Source organism: Meleagris gallopavo, chromosome 10, assembly GCF_000146605.3.
Source record: "Meleagris gallopavo isolate NT-WF06-2002-E0010 breed Aviagen turkey brand Nicholas breeding stock chromosome 10, Turkey_5.1, whole genome shotgun sequence".
Lineage (NCBI taxonomy): Eukaryota > Metazoa > Chordata > Aves > Galliformes > Phasianidae > Meleagris > Meleagris gallopavo.
The window spans coordinates 7,221,483-7,245,370 of NC_015020.2; the positions used below are offsets into that span (position 1 = coordinate 7,221,483).

Genomic DNA, 23,888 nt, shown 5'->3' on the forward strand with positions numbered 1-23,888 from the left:
AGCCAAGTGAAAGAAGTGTCTGCCTTTATGCCTTAGTCAGATGCCTATTAAACTCATAGTTGTCTTTTTAATTAATTGGTTTTATGGTCCTAAGATTTCATTAATGGTTATTCACTGGAATACATTATTGTCTTGTATTTTTTTTTTTCTTTTGTCCTTTTTTTTTTTATTTAAATTCAGGATTACCAAGAATGCAAGTAATTCGAAACTACAAAGGAATACCGCAACCAGCGCCACAGGATGGTCCACCATTGCATATCCAGATTGGGGACACTATTGAACTGATTACAGGCGATGCCCATAGTTTATTTTGGCAGGTACTGTATTGTTTACGAAATGACTGTATTCCATTAGTCTCGGATAACAAATCTGTATTGAGAAATTTATCTTGTAGTTTTTTGTACGTTTGGTACAAGCTAGAATTATTGACACCTTGTTGGACTAATTCTGTTGCTGTGTATTTATGCATCTATCCATTATCTGAATCTACTGGAATTTGTCTTCGACATTATTTGTACCTATCATGTAAAATAATTTATCTAGAATCATATTGTGTTTACCTAGCGGGAGTCGGGGAGGCTTTTTCCCCAGAAGCCTTGGAAGGAGATTTGAATCTCAGTGAAAACTGTCATGTGCAGTGGAATCATTCAAGAAGTCTTTTGTAAGCAAATTTCATGTCATAGAACACTCAGTAGTGGTTTTCATAAGACTTGTAGTGACATCTGTATTTTAGAATGCATATTAAGAAATGACTTGAAGACATAAATTGTTATGAATATCCAGGTTTTATCCAAGAAGCTTTTTAGAATAATTTGCAGCTGACCTGCAGAATAGTAATGTTAGAATAGATTTTTAAGCTTACTGCTGCTCATTTTAGAAATTCAAGTGCTTGCAACAGACAAGTATTTGCGGTATAAGTATATATTTTTTTCATTCTTTAGAGCATATCGAATAAATGCCACAAGTTATTAAGCAATGCTTACTTTAAGCTTTTGGTTAAATGTGATAAGATCAAATGTATTTTGACAGACATGAAAATTCTGCTCCATTAATGTTAGTGTAAATGATTTTATAGCAGTTACTGTGGTAATTCTCTAGTCAGTCAAAGCCATATACGGACATCAATCTATGTGTTACGCAATCTGAAAAACAGAATATTATCTTTTTTCTTCATGAAACAGCAATTGCTCTTCTGAGAGGCAGTCTGACCTATCGTAAAAACAAAGAGATGGTTCAGAAAAGCATCTATTTATCCCATGCATTCTCTTTCTGCCTCCCCCCAGTATCAATTGAAACCTAAATTTTCTTCTAAGAGAAGATTCAGTATAAGGAGGTTGATATCATTGCAAGTTACCTACTGTTCTCAACAGACTCCTTGAAAATAAGGATATTCCTATAGTGACCATCATGCGTTCCTTTTAGCGTGACTACTTTTCTTTGTTGAGTCACGTGCAGAGCTGGAAGAACCATTCTGCTTCCCTAGGTGTTGCTTGTTTACTTAACATTCAGAGAGAAAGAAAAAAAAGGCTTATTAAGTAGAAAGAGAAAAGTTAATGTTTTCAATGTACATTTCAGATCCGTAAGAGTAGTAGTTGTTTCAGGTGTAACGGTGTACCTTTTGAAATGGTCTTATTTTTATTGTAGATGTGAATTAACATTTCTCTTCTGAGCTAGGCCTGAATAAACCGGTACCTGCTGAAGTCAAGGACAGGCTTTCAGGGATGCCACAATTCCTACCCTAGGTTTCCATTACAGTTACCCACCCACAATCGTATTTCTTGAGTATGCCAAAAGAATACAAATAGATTCTGAGCTGATTCTTTCCATTCCCAAAATCAGCTTTTCTTTCATGCATATTAAACCCATATCAAGAAATTACTTTTACAGATGTCCTTTGTAATGCTTCATTATTTCGTAGTCCTGATATAAGCATCCAAAAGTATGTTCTAAGTGTACTTATGAATTCTCCCTCAAACACAATTTCTAATTTTTTTTTTAATCCTTTTTCGATGTTTCAGTCTAAGGACAACCTACTGGTAAAATGATGTCGTTACAGGTTATGGTGTAAAAAAACTTAGAAGTTCAATTGGAACTAGTATGTAATCTTTATTTTTCATGTAAATAGGGAACATAATCTCATTTGGGAAGACTTTCCCAGAAATCTGGGAGTTATAATTACAACTAACAGATGAGAAATAGCAATCTAATGTCTTCGTTGCAAATAGTTACCTCGAGCAAAATTCACAATATTAATTCTAAGACTTCCCAGGTTGTTAGGTGATGTGTCTGAAAAGCATAATGGATGTTGACTTCAGTAAAGTATTTTAAAGGTGTAGAAGATAGAAGGAGATGAGCTTTTTCATCTTTGAGAGATGAGGAGTTTAAAGCTAGCTAATAGGAACTACTCTGCATGGAGAGGATGCAAAAGAAAACTTTTTTTGCTGAGAAATGGCTATAGAATATGATTCCTGCCTACACATTGAAACAGTGCAGGTGGTGTACTTCAAAATAAATAAAGACATTGAAAGAAATGAGTACTGGAAGTTCAGAGAGAGCAAAGACTTCAATGTCTGCAGGCTTGGGAGAGAATTAAGTAGGAAGGAAAGAGGAAAAGTTTAAGTATCAGATCAAATCTTCCTCAATCAGATGAGAGTCTGACACAAATGCCTTAATTTATATATTAAGAAACTTCTCTGTTGAATGATTCCTAAGTTGTATGTGAGAAGAAATGAATCTGGATTTTTCTTTTTTTGCCATGTGTTTACCTGTTCAGGGATTTTTTCATAGATGAGTGGAAGTTGGAAGGGTGATCCCAAGCACTCTGTAGAGTTTTTTTTTGCTTTCCCTGAAATTTAAATGAATTCAATAGAGTGCCAGCCTGAATTGGGTCTTACAACTGCTTTTGTTCTAGTTTGGTACATTTTTCCATTTAATGCTGATGCTGATTTTCAATGTTTTTAAAGTGAGAGATTTTTAATTACCTGAAAATACCAGTAATTTTTATTAATATCTTATTTATGCTTCTGTTATTGCTAGAATAAATTGGGAAGGTGAGTAATTCTACTGTACAACCTTGTAGAATGTAGCAGTTAATTAGTAGAAGACCAGCTCACTTTTATAATTCCATAAAATGCAATGCCATGGCTGTATATAAGGCTAGGATTTTCTGTCCATTAAAATATTCCTGGTTTGTTAGGGAACTTAAAAGTCTTATCTTTGAGGATCTCATAGAAAAGTCACGTTATTATTAATGCTGGTCTATATTGCTTACTGAACACTTTTTTTTTTCTGTCTGTTTAACATATATCACGCAATCTGTCCTGCATGGCATTTCACTTTCTGACTGTGGCTTCACCTCCTGCAGGTTGTGGCAATCATGTCTTGCATAAATAGTGCAGCAGCTATGACTTTTCTGGAGAGAGGCCTGATTTCTTGTTGAATATGGACAGCATTTAGTCATTGTGGTTCTTACAACATGTTTATGATAGATACAAATAAACTGGGATTGAATTTAGAATTACATAACTTTTTATGAAGTACTGGAGAGGCAGCACTGTAAAAGTGCCCATAGAAAGTGAGAACTTCCAGAGTGGCTTTTTTTTTCTCCTCTGTATTTTGTTCTGATTCATTTCTCTCCTCAACAGACAATTCGTAGTAAACAAACAAAAGAATGGATAAAGGATGCAATAATTAACAAACTTTTAGCTGTTCTTGTTCAGTATGAGTCCACTGAAGTTAATAGGCATTGCTCAACTAAATAGAAGGGAGTAATCTGGAAATTGACAGCAAAAATGTCAAATGGCTTCTGACAACCTGTCTCATTAAAAAAGGTACAAGAGTAGTGAACCAGCCCCTAGTCTTGATGAGAATGTAAGTTAAGAAAATAGTTTGAAGAGGTTCATTGAAGAGCTTCTCATAAGTATGTGCAAATGCATGTGCACGTGTTCATATATATGACTGAAATACAATTTAGTAGTATATGCATAGTATAAACCGGTTCTGTCTAGTCAGTGGACTAAGGTTCTTTTAATAACCCTAAGCCTTGACAGGGAGCGTGCAAGGGAAATGAAATGCTTACTAATCAAACAGTAAGCAATTAGCAGGCAGGAAATGTTAAATAGCAAGAAATGATTAGAAGCAGCAAAGCATGGTGACATGATAATTTTGCTGTTAATCATAGGAGTTGATGGATAGATCTTAGATTTTAAAACCATTGAATGACAAGTTCGTTTCTTGTATGAGCGACACCAAGCCTTGATGGGTTTAGCTAGGATTTCTAAACGTGAACAAATTAACCTAATATCCTAAACACATTATCAAATTATTTATACCAGCTCATTGTCTACAGAATGTTTTAATGTAAGCAATTTCCTTGAGTAATCTGAAATAAATCAAAACCTGTTATGTTTAAAGATTTTGTTTTATTTAACTAGCAAAGCTCTTGAATTTACCTTAAGTTACAGATTTTTTTTTCAGAAGGCAAAGTCTTTTTTGGGGTTGTTTCAATGCTTATTTTACATTTGTGCTTTTGCAAGCTTGGTACTGATCACAGCGCTAGAATGTTCCTTAGCGATGACTGTGATATTTTCCTATGACAAGAGAGTCCATCCATGTGACTAGTACTACTTTCCATTAAGGTTAACTATGGTAAATAGGGATCATTAAGGTAGGAGACTTTTGGAGCTCTGTTAAAAAAAAATTCAGGTTGTAATTAAGAAGGATTCACATCTTGGAGTAAATACAGTGTAAGGATATGAATTCAGGCAGACAGTAGGAAAATGCTCCACTTTTACCTTTTTATGTTGCTGATATGACGGTAAAAAAAAAAAAAAAAAAGTTAATTTCAAGATTATAATGCTAGCTAAGTACTTGTTCTTTCTTTCATTGCCAAATGCTGATAGTATATTACAACTCAGGTTCTGAGTTCATTTTCTTGTGTTTTATTCCACAAAACTTCCAGGCATATAATCTGCAGTTATTAGTTAATTATATAAATTTAAGAAATACTGTTGAATAACATTTTATTAGATGAGCATTTTTATTTTAAGGAATTTATTTGATAAACTTTTATCTTCCTAAACCACCGTGAATGTATTGTTTATTGTTAATCCTCATGTCTCAAAAATGGATTATTTTTTTTCTAGGGTAGAAATCTAACGACAGGAGAACTGGGCTTCTTCCCAAGTGATGCGGTAAAGCCTAGCCCATGTGTATGTACCATTTAATTCTCTTTGTTGTCTTACAGGAAAATTGCCTAGTTTGTGCCAGCACTTTATTAATCTTAGCTTGCCTAAGTTCCATTATTTCTAGATCCTTTGTGTTTTGTGGTGTTCAATATTGTTTATAGTACAGCATTCTAATATTTTCAGTTACTGGATTTAAGTTGTGCATGTCAAGAAAACATGTTTGAGAGGCAGGTTTAGCTTGTGGGAATGTTAATAAATTGAATTGTCTTAAAGTGTTTCCAGGATATGGGGTAAACATATTTTACATCAAAGTGCAGTTTCATCCTTCCCTCACAGCAAGGTGAGAATGCTATGACTCTAATCTATTCCCCAGTCACTTTGGGTTAGAGAGAGAGATTACACCATTAGTAGTGAGTTTAAAAATAGGTGAAACTAAAACAAAACATTGAATTTAGGTTACTTGATTAATTTAATCTCTGTATGTTCCTAGTTGCTTTTATTTCATTCAAAGATGTTTCACAATGTATGCTCAAGATTTCCTATATGGATGCAATGACTGCCTTAAAATGCTTCATGCTTGGTTCTTCATCTGTCCTATATAATGCTGTGCATCAGATCACTATTAGTTCTTTAACTGAGATAATTCATGTACATCAATAACAGTGATGAATCATTCCTTTCTTTGAGACAGCTTAAACATTTTAACTGGATTCACAAGTTTGACTTATTATTGAAATTCCTTTCATTACAGCAGACAAGATGCCACTTAAATGATTTATAAGTAGATGGCATAATCTGTTACTGGCTGCATTTTCTTATGCTTTTAAGGCTTATATTGTCCCTTCATTTTAAAGCAAATACATGTCATTCTAAAGAATAAATACATTGAGATATCCTGAGTCATCTTTAGTACCATATGTTTTAAGAATTTTGTTTGAAGAGGGATGCACGTGAATTTTTGTAGGCACAAGATATGCTAAATTGCATAACAGAACAGATCTGTAATTACGTTAAAAATGTTATATGAGCTTAACTTCCTTCTCCCACTCCTTGCTCACTACAAAATATGTGGATTTCTTGCACCATGCATAAATAAGTACCAGTGATACTGGACTATAGATTGGCTATACGTTCCTCAGGGCATCCAGTTATACTGTACTACCACTGACAGCAACCCCCAGGTGGTTTAGGAACCACCACTATGCTCTAAAACAGAGGAAATGGGTTATTCAGACTTATGAAAAATGCTGTTGGGAGTGTTATGAAAATTGCTTTCTAGTGATAGAACTTCCCGCTAAATTCAGAAATATACTACTAAAAAGAGTGTTGAAAATAATACAATTTCACAGAGTGAATAAATATTATTCATGAAATGTAACCAACCAATGTCATGATCAGACCAAAAAGATACTTCACCACTATTAACCTGGAAGGATAAAATATCAGCATCTTATTATGACAAATGATGCAGTTAAAGATATTGAAACATCAATCAGATTTTTAACATGCTATAACATTTACTATTATTATTAAGTCTAGCAGTCTTTACAACCAACTGATATAAAAATGCCCGGAAACAGATTGAAATATATATATCAAAGATTTTGGAAATGAATATTGAATGAAAAACTGCTGAGCTTCAGAATATATATTTTCCAGACTTTTCACAGATGTACCTATAAACAATTTCTTCCTGTTTGCGATAAGTAGTATATGTCAGCAGACATTTTCTGCACCACAAGAGCAATGCTTGATCCTTCCTAGTTCTCCATTTTCCTCATTTCTGTTGAGGCAGTGGATGTATAGCACAATGTGAGCTAGGAGCTTTGGGAATAGCATTTGATTTTACTCTATTCGTGACAATGAAATTGTGTGTTTGAAATTAATGAAAAGGACTACCCATCTATAGTTAGCCTACTCTAAAGTGCAGACTTCAAACTCTCTTTGAATTTTGTATATCCTTTCCAACTTAGTAGGGCAGGTTGAGAAATCAAAATGTTTGTATTTTAACTGTTCCTTTTCTTCTGTTGCTGAAATTACTTAATTAACCTTATGGCAGGTAATGCAAATCTTTCAAGGTGCTATTTTTCTGTAGATGAAAAATATATTATTATCAAAATATCTTGCAGCACATCAAGACTCCGTAAATGCCCAGTTGGCCTTTGGATGTTTCATTTGGTTGCTTCACAAAAATATCTCTCACAGGAGTTCTTTGTCAGCATGTTCATAATCTGTTACTTTTTTCCCCCAAGTCTTACAATTAAAGATAGAGATGCCTGACTATTAGTAGGTTTAGTGATAGTGCCACTGCTACTGACAGTAGTAGTACCTAGCTGTGTTACGCCCTTACACTTCAAAGAGGTTTGCATGCCACCAGCAGTATGGTACTACTATTTGTGAACCCCTTCTCTACGTTGTTAGGGATTAATGCATGTGTTCTTCCTTTTTCTTCTTTACAAAAATTAGATTATCTTAATTACTGTTTTAATACCTGGACAGATTTACTCCTGTGCAAGCTGAGCATGTGACCCCTTTTTTTTTTTCACGAAACTTTGTGTACCACAGTAGTGCCTGCATTATTTCTTAGAGAAAATGTAGATTTAGGGTCATCCTGTGTAATTCACAATTTTAACATAAATATCTTAGATTGAGAGACATTCAAATGAATGGTGATGTGTTTAGCTTGAATGAATGTTATGTTAAAAGCAGTATGCAGAGCTTTGTGAATTTTTGTTCATCTGAAGGAATTATGTGCCTTTAGTTCAAGGTTAGGTTGAGAGACCTGATGGAAGACTTGGCAGATATCATCTGCTTGTATTTACTTGTTATTTAACATACAAGCTTGTAGGAGAAGTTTAATTGAATTAATTTCAATTATCTTACATTGGTAGACCTGTATAATGTCTTTCTGAGATGATCTGTGTTTGGAAGTCTCTGATTAATACAATCCATTGGCATTAAAAATTGTAAGAATGACACTAATTTTGTGGTATTATATTCTAGAAAACAAAATAATCTGTGATTCTCTAGATGAAAAAATCATTTGCTGATCTAAGAATGTTTGACATCAGGTTATAAATCTGCAAAGTGTATGCTAAGCTTCTTCTAAATGAGTTTTTCAGCACCTTGCAAGTTATTTTAAAAGAGTAGTGAAATACTGATGTATCAGACAACAGTGAGAGGTGGTCAAGAAGGAATGCTGATTATCACGGATGTTTCTATACTGTGCTTATTTTTTGCATATATTAACATTATCTATGCGTATGCTTATGTAAACATATAACAGTTATTTTGCAAACTGGTGGTAGTTTGCTTGATTTTTAACATTTAATTCCATACTTATTAAAATCCACTGCAGGAGTAAAACAAAGTGCAAAGATATGAATGAAACTATGCAATAAATAATCCGTGGATTAATTTTATCTCTCTCTGGAGATTATGTACTACATTCCGTGTAGACAGTTTTTCGAAGGCCACGTAATCCTGGAAACACAGAATTTTGTATGTGTTAATATACATTTGCACATTTTAAAGATACTTTTCAACAGTAAGTAAGTTCCATGAGATTATTTTGTGTATGAAACTTAATGTAGGCGCTAACAAAATAAAAGTGACGATTCTGATTTTAAAAAAAGTGTGCATACGCATGTGCACATATTTATACAGATGAATGTATGCATGTATATGTATGAGCAGTAAAAATATCTGTCACAGCAGCATTTAAGTTAAAATATTATGTTACTTTCAGAATAGCATATAATATTTGCTTTTTATTTTAAGTTTCTTCAAATGAAAACAGTCTTTCAGACTAGATCTATTTCTTTTTCCTTGTTTCTTGTGGATGTTGGATACTAGTACAATACTGTCTAATTTGTGTGTTGGAAAAAAAAAATCCTGATCTGCATTCTCTTACATTTCCTTTGTCGTAGGTTCCTAAGCCAGTTGACTACTCATCGCAACTGTGGTGAGTCCCTCTTTAGTCTTACAAGAGTCTCTTTCTAAGAAGTAGCCATAAAAAGATAACTGCTTACTGCTTATTACAATTTAATTTGTGTTGGTTTAACTTTTCTAGGCTTCTTAAGAAGGCATTGTGCAATGGTTTGGGCAAACGCCATAGATGGTCTAAAAGCATTTATGATGTAACAATTTGCTCAATGGTTTAGACATTCTGTTTGCAAGTCTGTAGCTGCACAGCCTTAGTCCCAGGGGTCTGAAGTGGAACAGTAGGAGATAAGTGTAATACGAAGCATGCAAGTAGATTTTATGTGTTAAGTGACTAAAGAGAAGGATTAATTTTAAATACATTTTGTCCCATGAATAAATCTGCTTTTCCTTTAATTAAAAAACAAAGAAAATCCTAAAAAAAACAAAAGCAAAAAAACAATTAGCCCTATAAAAGGACAGTGTATCAAAACTACACCTTGTGCTAGTCTGGAGCATGTGGAGTGTACTGAGTGACCTCTTTTTACTAGAATTCACCAGACCCTGGAAAACATGTGCTAATTCTGAAAGAGCAGATTAATCATCACGTGCTTTCAATAGTTTTATACTTTGTCATTTACAGATGAGTTCTGATTTTCTCCAGCTTGTGTGAAATGAAATTGGAACAAAACAAACATGGATTTCTCAAAACAATCTAAATAGAATGTTTAATACTATAAATTGGTATTTTTACTGCAATTCTAACATTTGCTGTATTTATAATTGTATTTAGAGAAAATGCATCACTCGGATAAGTCTTTAGTCTCTAAGGTTTTGAGATACTGAAAAATGACTTCAGGCTGAAACTTGCTGTAAAGTCTTGTACTCTGTGATACATTTCAAACACCTTTTCTAATACATAGTGATGCATTTTGTGAAGCAATGGTCTTTCATGTTGACTAAATTTTGACTGATATCTAAAATGGTAAAATAAGCACTTTCTAACTGTAAGCTAGGTTACTTTCCACCTCCTCAGTTCTGTTTCTGGTTTTGTACATAAATATTTGCAGACAGCCTCTCATGAAGTCCCATTCAGAGCAGGAGCACAAATCTGCTCATGCAAACAGACAACAGTACCAGTGACTTATTTATTTTAGCTTTCAATTCTCAGCAGTAGAACTTTCAAATTTGAACATATTAGGCTGAGTATTTTTTTTTTTTGTGTATGTGTATAAGTTTGGTCTACCCATTTTTTAGCTATAAGAGGTTATCAGTAATTATGAAACTAAATAATTTTTCTGAAATCTTGTAGAGGTCGTCTTTGACCTAGTGTTACTAGCATTTGTCTCTGAAGTATTCAAGGTAGTAGTCATTCAGCTAATGCTAAGGCTCAGTTACTTTCTTCAACAGATATTGTATTTGACAATTTCTAATTAAAAACTTCCCTAACTTGATTGCAGAATTTCTTCACGCTTTATTGAAAGATTTGGAAGTAGTATTCAATTCTAATTTATGTATTTTTAGATTATTGTCTCAGGAAGAGTATTGAGATACCTTTGGAGAGCTCATAGGCAATTTTTTGTTCTCTGTGTTACAGGTTTGCAGGAGCAATGGAAAGATTGCAAGCAGAGAGTGAACTTATTAACAGAATAAATAGCACTTATCTGGTGCGACACAGGACTAAAGAGTCAGGAGAATATGCAATTAGCATTAAGTAAGTGGGATAAGTTGTTTTGCTTTAACTTACAACTTGATATCTCAATATATGAGACCAATAAGGGGAAAAAAAAATCAATTTATGTAATCACACACAGTACGTGGGATTTATAGGAGGAAGTAGCAGTAGTTTTTTGATGCTGATGTAAACAAGTCTAAAAAAAAGAAAAAGGCATTCTAATGTATTGGGTAAGACTAAGCAGATGTTTAAAATATAATGTAATCTTTTTAAGTGAGTAAGATTGTTTCCTTGACTTTAGTGGAAATTTGTTGAAAGTCTTAGCATCTCAGACATTTCAGTAGAATGTGTTCGCAAATTTCATCATTTTGAGGGATTATCAAAATGAATAGAGAAGCAAACAATATGTGGGAATTCCTGGTTAGAGTAGTTAGTTACAACTTCTTTTCAGAACACAGATTACCTCTTCAGCTGTAGTTGAATAAATATATATTTTTTAATTAGATGTCAACTTTGTGTTGACATAGATGAGCATTTTCTCTTAAGAATTTATTTGGATAATGTTATTGGGGCATGCCTTCAGGTAACTATTGATTGCCCCTGATTAAAACACATTTATATTCATAAGTTATTCATTGCCCACAGGTACAATAACGAAGTGAAACACATCAAGATTTTAACAAGAGATGGCTACTTCCACATTGCAGAAAATAGAAAATTTAAAAATTTAATGGTAAATATTGATTAGGTTTTTAACAATGTGTGATTTCTGTGTAACTGTTGCTGTTCAAGTGTGTGCTACTTTGGTATGTGGAAATGCAGAAGGATGAGAGATTTGAATTATGTCTATATCTGCAAATAAGGTATTTCTTGATTCTTAAGGTTTATGCTTTAAGTCATGGCGACGTGCTTAAAATTACATATTTATATTTAGGTATGGAATGTATCCCTTACAGTGGTGTAGAAGAGAGGAGAAATTTGAGTCCCACTTTGAATGCTGCTTGCTTACAAATGGCTGTTTCTGTTGCCTTGGTAATTTGAATGATACGTGAAAGAAAATTTGTTTGCAGACAGTGTAGCTTGCCTGCTGTGTTAATGTCAGATAACAAAGCCCAAATAGTTCTTATTCTTCTGACCTTCCTGCTTGCTTTTAGTGTCTGGCAGTCTGTGACAATGAACTGTTAAAAGTAGGTGTAGATATTTCTTAGCTTTAGATTCTACCTTACAAACAGTCTACAAAAGCTTACAGCATTGGGAAGTGAAGTGCTCCAGAGGTTGCCTCAGAAGATAAGCCTTGGACAGTTATCAGAAATGTGATGCGTGCATTAGATCTTGGGAGTCATTTTGTTGGCTGAAGTTAATAATGATCACGGAAGGTTTTATTTTCTTATTTTAATTTTTATTTATTTATTTATTTTTAATTGAAGGAAATAAGTGAACATGGTTCTTTTTCCTTATTTTAACCTATGCTTGGCTTGGTCAACTCTTCATTTTGGGAATCAGGATGTAACTATGTAGAATGGAATGACTGAATAGGTACTGGAAAGAGGGAAGGATTTACAGTAACTGCATTACTTTTTGATTGCATTTCTGAAGAGTGAAATCCCACAGTTGAAGTATCATGAATCAAATGAAATATGTTTGCTTATAATTGTCTAGTCACTTTTAATCTTACTCCAGCTTCTGTGTATGAACTGTTTGATATCGTCACTATTAGAGATGATTCAAAGCTAAGAGACAGTGACAGGTTGAAGAACCCTTTCCTCTGAGGTGGAAAAACCAACAGATTTTCATAGAAATGCCTTGAAATTTTTTACATGGTCCATTTATCTACTCATTCACATTTCCATTATTTTATATGCAATGCTTATATGTTTTGTTGAGATCTGTACGCTTATCATAAATTCATTACTCGATGAACATCACTTATCACTGTAGAAGAAATTTGAGAAAACAAAGGCAATTACAGTTACGTGCTTAATGAACAACTAACCTTGCTTTCTGCCTGACTTCAGAAAAGCAAATACATGCTCAGCTTTGTTCAACAAAGCAATATGTTGACTCTGACTATAAAGGTGTGTTTAAAAAAAAAAAAAAAAAAAGACGTGTATGATTGTTATGAAAAAGTAGGTTTCACTTTATAAATGTGTTCTGTACTTCAGGGTAAGGGTTAAATTATGCAGTTAAGTTGCAATATAAAAGCAATCAATATTTATTAGGCTATTTGATTTCTTAATGTATGTGCTCTGTGAGATCATAGCAGTGACTTTATTTTATGAAACTGTCTTGGACTGTACACCAGAATCATGAAAAGGGTATGATTTCAATTTCCGATGACAGTGTTTTCCTTTCTGCAAGGAACTTGTAGATTACTATAAGCACCACTCTCTCAAAGAAGGCTTTCGAAGTCTGGATACTACACTTCAGTTTCCATACAAAGAATCTGAAAACTCAGTGGGACAGAGGGGTAACAGAGCGGGTGGCAACTGTGAGTATTACAAATTTATGTACTATTTTCTGTCAAGTATTTAAAAAGGGCTTTACCTAGGATTTTTTTTTTTTTTTTTAAGCTAAGCAGATTCGGATCTGTCAGGCGGTTTATAAACATGTCTAGCAAATTTGTCTTTCTGCCAAACTTTAAAATCTCCTTATTATTCAGTATTCTATTAGGAATGCTGATGAGAAGTTGAGCTGCATCCTGCTTAATTTTTTGGATATTTGCATGCATTTAGCTTAAGTGCTAATAAGCATCTGTGACAATTTCTAATCCTTGCAAAGGGATTTAAGTAAATCAGTCTTATAATGTAGCTGTGTGAACTAGGATCTCACCCATACCACATGAATTTCTCAGATAAACCTAATGCATTGCATTTTCTGTATCATAACTGTTTTTATGTTTTGCTTTTAACCTTAGGTGTTTATTCAATGCCCGTCTGTGTCTAAAATGATTTACTGTACAACGCAGATTAAAAGTTTTGAAGTTTAAAATTAGTCTGCAGATATTTAAAATTAAGATAGTATCTTTCCTTCTTTCCTTCTTTCCTTCTTTCCTTCTTTCTTTTTTTTTTATCCTATTGCAACATAAGTGGAAACCAGCATGATTTCTAAAATTCTAATGATAAAAATTACCACATGGCCCATCTCTGGAAAATATATAACATTCCTGTCAAAGAGCAAATCTTAGATTTGCAGTTCTGCAAACAATGGCTGATAATAACAGCAAAATAAAATTAATGGATTTTAACAGTATGAAGACTCCCATGAAGGACCATAGAGTCCAATCTAGTCTTGGCGATGATGAATCTGGTGGACCTTTTTCCATCTGCTGTGTCTGTGAGCTTCTGTTTCTTTGCATGTCTCTCTCTGTTCCATAATATTTCAATAACTTCAGAGACTTGCTTCCTCTCCTAATTAGAATGAGGATAATAGAGAATAAATTATTGTAAGAAAGTAGTGTATCTCTGTGCATTTCATTTACTCTTTGTCTGATTTTCTCTTTATTCCTTTTGTTTCTGTTTTCTTTCACTGTGCCTCAGGAGTTCTGTCTGTTATGCTGTGTCTTAATGCATATCTGTTCTGGGTGAATTTGTTCCATTTTTTTCTTCTTCTTTAAGCTTATGATCTCCCTTTGTTTTTCTATTGTCATATCTTGTGCTTTTATTCATCCTTTGCCTCTTCATAGCACTGAGGCTTTAATTGTTTAGATAGCATGCCTTGCTTAGTTTTCTTTGCTTTTGTTTTGGTTATTATTGGTTGTAAGCAGAAACACGTTCTTCTCTTCCCTTAGACCAGTTGAGATACAGCTGTACTGTCCACCAACTTACTACTGTGCAACAGCATTAGTTCAATCACTTCATGCTTCACAGGATGCAAGAAACATAAATGGGGGATACTCTCATTTTAGTCGAAGGGGTGAGAAAGTGCATCTGATGTTGGATACTGGTTGGATACATAGGATACTTGTGGGATCTAACAGGTTTCTTTTAAGCCAAACTGATCAAAAAAGTCTCAATTCTCAGACTTGTGTGAAACCTAATAGATATCCACAATTCTGCTCCTACCTAGGTTGACTCTGGTTGACACTTTAATTAATATATGTGACAGTTTTCGTTTAAAGTGTCAGCATACTCCTCTGAGAGTTTTCTTTTTTTTCTTTTTTTTAAAGCAAAATTTCCTTAAATAGCAGCCTGTCTGTGAGTCATACTGCCCAGTTTTACATCTGTCCTGTTAATTTTTGCCAAGTTGATATTAGAGTAACCATATTGCTAGGATGAGAGAACATTGTGGCTCTTCAGTTGAGGTTTATACATTTTGGGCTTCTGTTTAAAGAAGGAAACAAGTAAGTGAAGGGGCAGCAGTTGCGCTTTTGGTTTTAGTTCATTTCAGCCCTCAATGTGAGCTTCCATGTAAATGGTTTCTTTGACCTCCTATGTAATCTGAATGCAAAAAACCTCACCGTAGTTTGTTGAAAGGGAGCCAACCAAGTCTGCTGCATTGAAGAAGGGCATTTGACCATTTTTTCAGCTCTGTGATTTTTTTAATGAGGATATCTTTTGAAAAGGCATCAACTTATTATTTGTTCAAAGCAGTTGGTTTTTAGGAGAATAAGAGGGAATGTGTTTCTGAAAAACATCCAGTAAAATACTGAAGACTTGGAGAAGGTTGTCATTTCTTGCTAATAGTCTTTGAGCCATTTTGAAGTTGAATTGCAATACCAAATTAATGTTGCTTCACAGAAAAATGCAAGAAGGATTGTATTATTTTTTTGGTAATAGTCATGTTTTCATTTACCTATTGAAGGAAAGAAAATCATGTGGCATTTCAGTTGATTTTTAATTTTTGATACGAATCCTAACAAATCACTTTGTAATATCTTATATTGTCAAGGAATGCACTTTTCCTTTCAGTACCTACTATTTTGTTTAGAACAAGATCTTCGTTTTATGAAGACAGTTAATTTTTCTTCCCACTTTAATTAGGACTTCTTATGGTCTTAAATAAGTCACCCACTCTTTTTTGAGACTTAACACACACTTTTAATATGATTGGATTAACTGTTAGATGTTTACTTCTTCCAGTGTAGTAGTTAAATGAGATGACTTTTGGAGAAATGGTACATTCGTTTTTAATTTTTCAGCTCCAGGGTTTTCTGAATGTACGATGATCAAATTGTGTTTTGTTCACAGAAAAATATTAACTCTTATACTAGATTTGAGGACTGATTTTATCATTTACTGAATTAAAAGTAAAAATTAAAGATTAGTTCACATTCTTCTGCAAAATAGTTCTTGGCATTTTATTCCAAATCGCGAGGCCAAACATTATCTGACTTTTTTCACTTTTTGATTAGGAGTAGATACATTATCAGGTCACGCTACTGTTGATAAAGTAAAATAAAGCAAATGTCATCTTGGATGTTCATGAACAAAAGAATCTAGCTTTTCTTTTAATGGACTACACCAAAGGCTATCTGTAGAAATCTGGTAGGATTCCCTTGCCATGCTGGTTTATCACAAAATCAAACCTCCAGTTAAATCAGATAAAGAATTCTCATGGTATTCAGATATATGAACAGGACCAAGTACTCCTTTTGTAGCGCCTGAAGTATATTTATTCCCTCATGCTACTCTTGCTCATTTGTTAGCTGTAAAGACAGTTAATTATGCCTGAGAATGGTGACACTAATTCATTAAAGTTGCCTTTTTTGTTTGGGTGACATTTGCGCACAGAACTATCACCTGGGGTTGCTGGCTCCTGTACTCAGGTAAATTCACGCATGCTCAGATAACCCATTCAGTTTTAGAAGCAGGAAGGGATCATCAATGTGAAGGAACAGAGGGCAGTTTTTAGCGTGCAAGAGTCTGTTACTTTTGTATTACTGTTGTACTGACTCGTAGATTATAGATGTGAGAAGACTGTATCACCTGTGTTAATTTTATTTATGCTGGCTGTTTCGCTGTCATAAATGCATTTCTTCTCATCCAGGTAAAATGCACAAAACCATATCATTTCCTTTACTATGGATTCTGTTTATTCCTTGCATAAAATAATTCTTGTCTTCATGGATGGAAATATACAATTGTCTGGCTTCAAAATGGTTTTCTTCTGTAGTCACAAGAATAAATTCAGAGAAACAGCTTAATGTGATGAGTAGAAGCCTGCTACATTTTTAAGGAACTGTGTTGTTTAATAATGATAGGTATTATTGGGTATTATTTAAAGGTTAGAATATTATTTATCTAAATGAAAATGGACTTCAGCTTTCTACGTGCATAGTAGGGAGCAATTGTCTCAACTTAATTAGTTTTTGTATGTTATGTAAAGATGAAAATGTATTCATTAATTCTTCCAAAGAGTGACAAAATGTGAGAATGTGACAACAAAATGTAATCCCACTTAAAGCCATTTTAGTGCATTTTGTCTAATTCTGCATTTAAAAATGTGGTGACAAATTACCCTAAGTTAGTTGGCAGTAGAGCAAATGCACTGCAAGTCCTTTACCTGAGTTAAAGGAATTCCATGTTACAGGGATTAGGATGATGTGCAGGTTCTGCCTGTTTGAAATTCATACTTTTTTTTTTGCTTGAGGATTTTCTCTTGAGTCAGGGAAAACCACAAAGATGCAAAGCACTGTTTGATCCTTAGACAATGTAGGGTAGCTGAGGAATTCCTACTGATGATAATGATTATCAGGGCAAAATGCATACTTTCCCCATGCATATTGTGACATTCCATTTAAACTGGTATTTAGACTGTATTCCTAATTGAGGGTGTGTGGCTGTAGTCTTCCTGAGCTGAAGAGGAATTCTTATGTTTGCATTAGTTCCTGCCTTTGTACTGTTACTAAGTGAGGCACGCAAAATTAAGGAAAAAAAAAACTTTGCTATATCTGAAAATATTTGCAAGAGTCTGCAGTTTTAATTTGCTTCTCTTATTCTTTGAAAAATGCAATTGTTAAAAATTAAATCATAGGTTAAGATTTTCTAGTTATTACAGTCAATTTCCTTCCAGACATCCTTAGTAGGGAACCTTAGTTTCCTTATTATCAATGAATTATATAGTTAAAAAACTATTATTTAAATCTTGTGCCAATATTTCAATGTACTTTTGCTTTTCTCTTTTTCTCTTTCTTTCTCTAAGCCCCCCCTTTGTTCTGTGGGTTTTCTTTTGTAACTCCTCCAGACTTCAGCTTTGTTCCCCCTTCCTCCAGTCCTTTCTGGTCAGGTACTGCTTTACTGCTTTTATATTCTAAATTTGTTTCTGTTTGTTTTCTGTGTGTCAAGTGAGGGAAGGGACGAATCTCGTATTTCAGTTCTTTGCTGAGTCCAAAAAAGGAGTTTCTACATGTTATTCCTGAAATGTAACAAGAATCAAACTCATAAACTTCTGAAAAAGTGGATATTTACAATAAGGGAGTTTGAATAGCTCTTACAAAGCTCATTAGTTGCACCAGATTCAGTTGGTGATCAGTTGACTATTAATGTAGCTGTGACATCTGTATATTTTAGTATCCTTGTTCAAATATACAAATTAGAATTTTCAGTGTTGGTTTGCAGATAAACAATATATTCGTCCCATCCCTGCAGCAAACTGTACTGCAGAAACGTCTTAGAATACAGTAGTAGTTTTGTACAAAATGTTTTTTTTAAGTTCTGCATTAATGTGGTCTATTAATTTTACCCATTTTTTTCCAAATGTTTTCTTTATTCTCATTTAAGCTTCTTTGGCTTTAATAAATGCAAACATTAAAAAATGAGATTGCATAAAATGCTTGTAGTAGTAGTACTGTTAGTCTCACTTAGTGCACCAGTATAATTGTGACTTGTTTTGATCTCTGAGACATAGTGTTCAAAGAAGTGAACTATACAGCTGGATAATTTGAAAGGGATTTTGTTAGTGGCCTTTGAGGAACATCAAGAAGGAGTCCTGCTAGTAACATGTTGGCTCATCTCCATGTAGTGCGAAGGAGGACTTGTAGGTTGTGGAAATCAGGACTGAGGCTGGTTCTTTCCTAGGAAAATGGACATACCTAACATGAATGAACCAAAATGTAGCTGCTTTCAGGATCTGTCTAGAAGACCTGAATAGGGGATATGTTTTAGTTTTGTCCAACAGTAGTAGTATAATTTCTTAGTGCTCTGGGATAGATTCTGAAGGTTTTCCATAGCTCCTAGAAGAGAACCCTGTAGACGGGAACTTAACAGTAGGATGGTTTTTTAGCACATTGTGCTGAGAGTGCCTCATTGTGCAGAATGATTCATAGCGTGATCTTCAATCGCGGGGTTCTTTGGTGCTCTTAAAATATTTTGGCCCTCACTGGTTAGATTTCTTCCATTCTCATCTCCTTATATATGAATTATTTGGAGGGCATATACTAACTCCTTTTCAGTAGTCACAGTACTGGCAGAGAATCTAAGCTTTAAGGCGCTATTTCAGTTAACGTTTTATTATGTGAAAGGACACATCTGTTCTGATCTAGGCTGTGCTCATGACATTCAGCTGGAATGTCTGAAGTTCCTGATTCTTATTTTAATCAGTAAAGCCAAAGACAATAAGTTTTGGTACTCTATAGTAGGAGAATACTGTCAGTATGTGAAATTTACATTTAGAGTGAGGATAAAAGATGATCCATCTTTTGTTCAGTTGCATAATGCTTACTCTTAAAGGCATTTTACTGAAACTGGTGTCTTTTTTTCCATGGTGTGGGGGAAGTCATGAAGTGGCCTGCTGTAACAGACTGTAGACCATCAAGAGTTGGGGTTACTCTGAGCCTGTCCCACCTTCCTTTATATTCCTACATATGCTTTCAACAAATGATAATTATACTATTTTTTTTCCTATGAAAAACAGCTTTATTGGAAAATATAAGCTAAAGAAAAGGTAATAATTCAGTCTTGCGTATCACAATATGTTATATCAAGTAATTTTTTATAAAAGTATAAAACAATAAAGGAAGATGCTATGTGGTAATTCTTTAATTAAGCTTATCTACCTGTTAGAATTTCATCTCATATTGTGATAGGCTACAATAAATTGCATGTTCTTAGTGATAACGTCTTTTCAAAATACTCAGATCGCTTACATTGAATGAACAAATACTTATTTAATAATGTTTTAAAGACGGATCTTCAAAAGTAGCTTACTTCTGCTGATATATGGAAGCTGGAAAGACAAAAAAATAATTAAGCCAGCTATTGAGCACTACCAGAGGTGCTGCATATGCTTGTGTGATAGAAATCAAGTGTGGTTAAACAGTACAAGGAAATGTACATTGCTTCAAGGAGTGTGGCAACTAATGTGCAAGAGCAACCTCTAGGGGCTGTGGTGGTTGCTGGATTGCTAAGTGGCCATAACACAAGGAGGAAGAAATAACTGCTCACAGCTTTTGTGATAATACTTTGATCCTTGTGGAATTTAAGCATAGGCAGAAATGTGAGCTAGGCTAGTTTACTGTAATCCCATGGAGCCTCTTCTGTTTCCATCTCAGTTACTTCAACATTGGACCAAGATAGTGTTGAAATTCCTTTGCAGCTTGTCAATCTCATTATCAGGGAGAAATTTTTCTAATATACTCTAGTGTGAACTGAAGCTGACTACAGTTCCCTGTCTTCTCTTCCAGTTTGCAGAGGGGAAGGCTAAGTTAAGGAAAACTGTATTTTTCTCATTCACAAATGTGCTTTTAATTTGCTTAGCTCAGATTTTGGACTGTATTTCCTATTCACCCTCACAGTATACCTCCCTCTTAATATACAAGGTATTTTTTTAGTACTGCTTCCTTGATAGCTTTTTTTTTGCCTTTTTTTCTTTAATTTCTCATTTATGTTCTCCTGTAGGACACTTTCTTTCCATTAATCTCTGCTGCTAATTCTCTCTCCTTCGTTATTCTCCCTGTAGCCATCATTTTTCTCTGCTTCACACAACATTTTCTTCCTTTGCTCTGTACAGATGTCCTTTCCACATGCTGTCTTCCCTCAAGATTCATTTAGTTAAGAACAGCTTGGTTTTGAGACTTCAGGGCTGACAGTCTCTATACAAGTTGTTTTTGTGACTATCACCAGAAAATAGGGCTAATATTTTTTGCAAAGCTATCACCAGTTAGTTTTCGTGTATTCCTTGACTCATCTGACTTTTTTTATATTTCTCACCATCAGCATATTCTATTTGAAAATAAAGGTGTTGAATTTGAATGTACTTTAGAATCTACTACTTTATGCCATAAGTTTTTGGTGATTTATGCTTTATGATTTTTTTTGGCTTCTATCTATGTTTCCTCACTGACTTCACAACTCAGAAAACAATTAAAAGTCCTGCTCTTTTTTCCTCAGATATGTCCTTTCTCTTTCTGCCCTAATTTTCCCTCAGTATTTTTTCCCTTATTCTTCCATATGTTCCTTGCCTTCCTAATTCTCTCCTTCCTTGTTTTCCCAAATTCGTTCATCTTTGCCTTGTATTGTCATCTTTCTTCCCTGATTGCCTCCTTTTTAGAATCTATAGTGATATCGTGCTCCCGAGAATCACTCCCAGCAATGCTTCTCCACATCTGCCCATGGTATTGCTGCACATTTATAAATGGCTACTGACTCTACAATCAATAACTGCTTTCTTTTTTCTCCCTACAAAATGATTTCTGCCCATGCTGTGTTTTTTCCCTGCAAAATTGATTACTGAAATCCTGATAAGGTATAGGACACAATATTGATGTCAGAGTCTAAACAAGTAGTGACTACAGATGACTTGCTTAGAGGGGAAAAAGTAATACATGGCCTAGATTTTTACTACATATTCATATTGTAAACACAAGCAATCACTTGAGATGCTAATTCTTTTTTTATTGCATCTTGTATATTCTGATAAGCATATTCCAAATACACAGTCTGAAATGCTGGACAAAATTTTAATGATATGGTATAAAAGGAGGTGTAATCTATTCCTATATTGGTCTTCAAACATTTTGTTTTTTTTCGTGATTTCTTTCATTATAATTTAAATACAGCATTTATTATTATGGAGGGGTCAGGAAAAATCCTAAATAGAAGCAGGTATGAAAGTGTCAAGATTTTCTAGCTCGTACGCAATGTTTTGTGTTTCTGATTTAAAATAAAGGCAGTTTGCTGTGAACATTGAGTATTACTTTGTCAAAAGCATTGCAAAAACTAAAATCAAACTGGTCTTTTTGAGGTGAAAAAAGTGATTTTATTTAGTGTATGAAGTTATCCCTCGTGACTATTTGATGAATTATTTTCAGAAGGAAGCTGGCTTGTGCTCGTAAATAAATTCTACCTAAGAAGATTTACATTAGAAAACAATTACAAAAGAAAATAGCCTGTATTTAGAACAAACAAATAAATAAAACTTTGGCCAAATATTCAAACTTGAAAATGCGGGAGGAGTACATTTTTCTTCTGAACTGAAGGTCTTCATCAAGAAATGAAGCCATGTGCTATTTGTCTCACTGGAAGAGGTTTATTTCTCAAGCAAAGACGTTTAACTTTGCAGTGAAGTAAAGATTTGAGAGAGAGGAAGGTGTTTCTCAGATGAGACTTTTTCTACATTTGTTATTTTTAAAATATTCTATTACTCTTTGTGTGGCTGAAAATATCATTGCTTGACATTGGCAAAAGTCTTACATACTGATGCAGGTTACATCTTTTGAATATTAATTTCACTGAAATCCAGGAAAAAATTAGCAGGTATTTTTTCCTTTGTTGAAAGATTTGTGGAACAGCTTTGTGAGTGATTTTACAGACTAAAGTCCTGAAAACTGTTATTACACAAGCTGGTGCTTGTGCAAATTGTTAACAAACGCTCTATACAAATTTGCTGTATAAACTTTTTTTTTTTTTTTGTCCCATGCTGATGTTAGCTTCTGACTTTATGTACAACCTGGGAGTTGTTTCTTGAAAGAACAGTACCTTATTCTGTTTGTTTTGCTTCATTAGAGGGGTAAACATAAATCAACTATGAATGTTAATAATTCTTTTGGAAAGAAACTAGTGACCTGTGAAATATATTGATGCATGTATCTGGCAGCAAGTTCTATTATGAAGCACATTTGAAACTACTGTATTTTTTGTATTTAGCAATTTGTGGAGTGAAGGTTAGGCTTTTTGTAGTTCATCTAATTTGATATTTTTTCTAAAAATAAAACTACAATGGATCACATCTCTTCAACTTTTCACCACTCACCTACAATTAAATGTATTAAGTCTTATGTGCAGATGCTTTCACATTTGTGTGAAGCTGATGCCAGTGTACGTTGTCATGAAATCATCTTACATTTTACAGTAATGCTACCTGTCAGATGATTTGACAGAAATATCTGTCAATTAATAAACTCTAATATCTACTTCTATTTCATTTCAGTGCTAAGTCCAAAGGTGATAGGCATTGCCATTGCAAGGTATGACTTCTGTGCAAGAGACATGAGAGAGCTATCCTTATTGAAAGGCGATGTTGTAAAAATTTATACGAAAATGAGTGCAAATGGCTGGTGGAGAGGTGAAGTAAACGGAAGGGTATGTTTTTTTTCTTTCTCTCACTTTGAATGACATTTTGAAAAGCAAAAACAAAAACCAGCAACAATAGGGAAAAAAAAAAAGAAGAAAACAAATTTTCCTACATCATATTTAAGTTCACAAGATGCAACATGTTTTCAGAACTCTTTCTGGATAGGTTTTCTCAGCAATTAATTTTTTATTTTATTTATTTATTTTTTAACATGGCCTGCTAGGCTGCATGCTTAGGCAAGATTATATGGGTGGAAAATAACCAGTATTAATAGTAGAGTTGTAGTTGAACTTCCTTGAACTGTGTTGCATGGATTTGGGGGTGAGATCAGAACCTCTTGATCTGGTTGAATTCCTAGTGCTGGAAATCTGGTTTGCAGATCAGCACAGAATGATTTCCAACTCTCTGCCGGAGTACAATACTGTGCAGTGAGCCCTGTTTTTCTTAGGAGACTTATGCTTTTGATCTCTAAAAAAATCTGGTTGAGATTAAGTGCGATGTGCATTTATTCTACTTCATCATTTAGTGATGATTTTTACAAAAGCACTCCATGCTGTACTCTGTGACTTGGATAGCTTTGAATTCATGGAAATATTAGA

At 34.0% G+C, this 23,888-nt stretch overlaps 1 protein-coding gene across 1 annotated transcript in view; it reads left to right on the forward strand.

Annotated features, from left to right (window-relative positions):
* Window positions 1-176: 176 nt before the first annotated feature.
* The window catches only part of VAV3 (vav guanine nucleotide exchange factor 3), a gene marked incomplete at its 5' end in the record, with an annotated part of 28,158 nt that continues 4,446 nt past the window's right edge, over window positions 177-23,888 (forward strand). Inside the window, 7 exons of the mRNA XM_010715646.2 lie at window positions 177-317; window positions 5,145-5,210; window positions 9,116-9,150; window positions 10,705-10,821; window positions 11,428-11,515; window positions 13,141-13,270; window positions 23,146-23,297. Coding sequence (XP_010713948.2) covers window positions 177-317; window positions 5,145-5,210; window positions 9,116-9,150; window positions 10,705-10,821; window positions 11,428-11,515; window positions 13,141-13,270; window positions 23,146-23,297 — 729 coding nt within the window. The remainder of the gene's footprint in view (window positions 318-5,144; window positions 5,211-9,115; window positions 9,151-10,704; window positions 10,822-11,427; window positions 11,516-13,140; window positions 13,271-23,145; window positions 23,298-23,888) is intronic.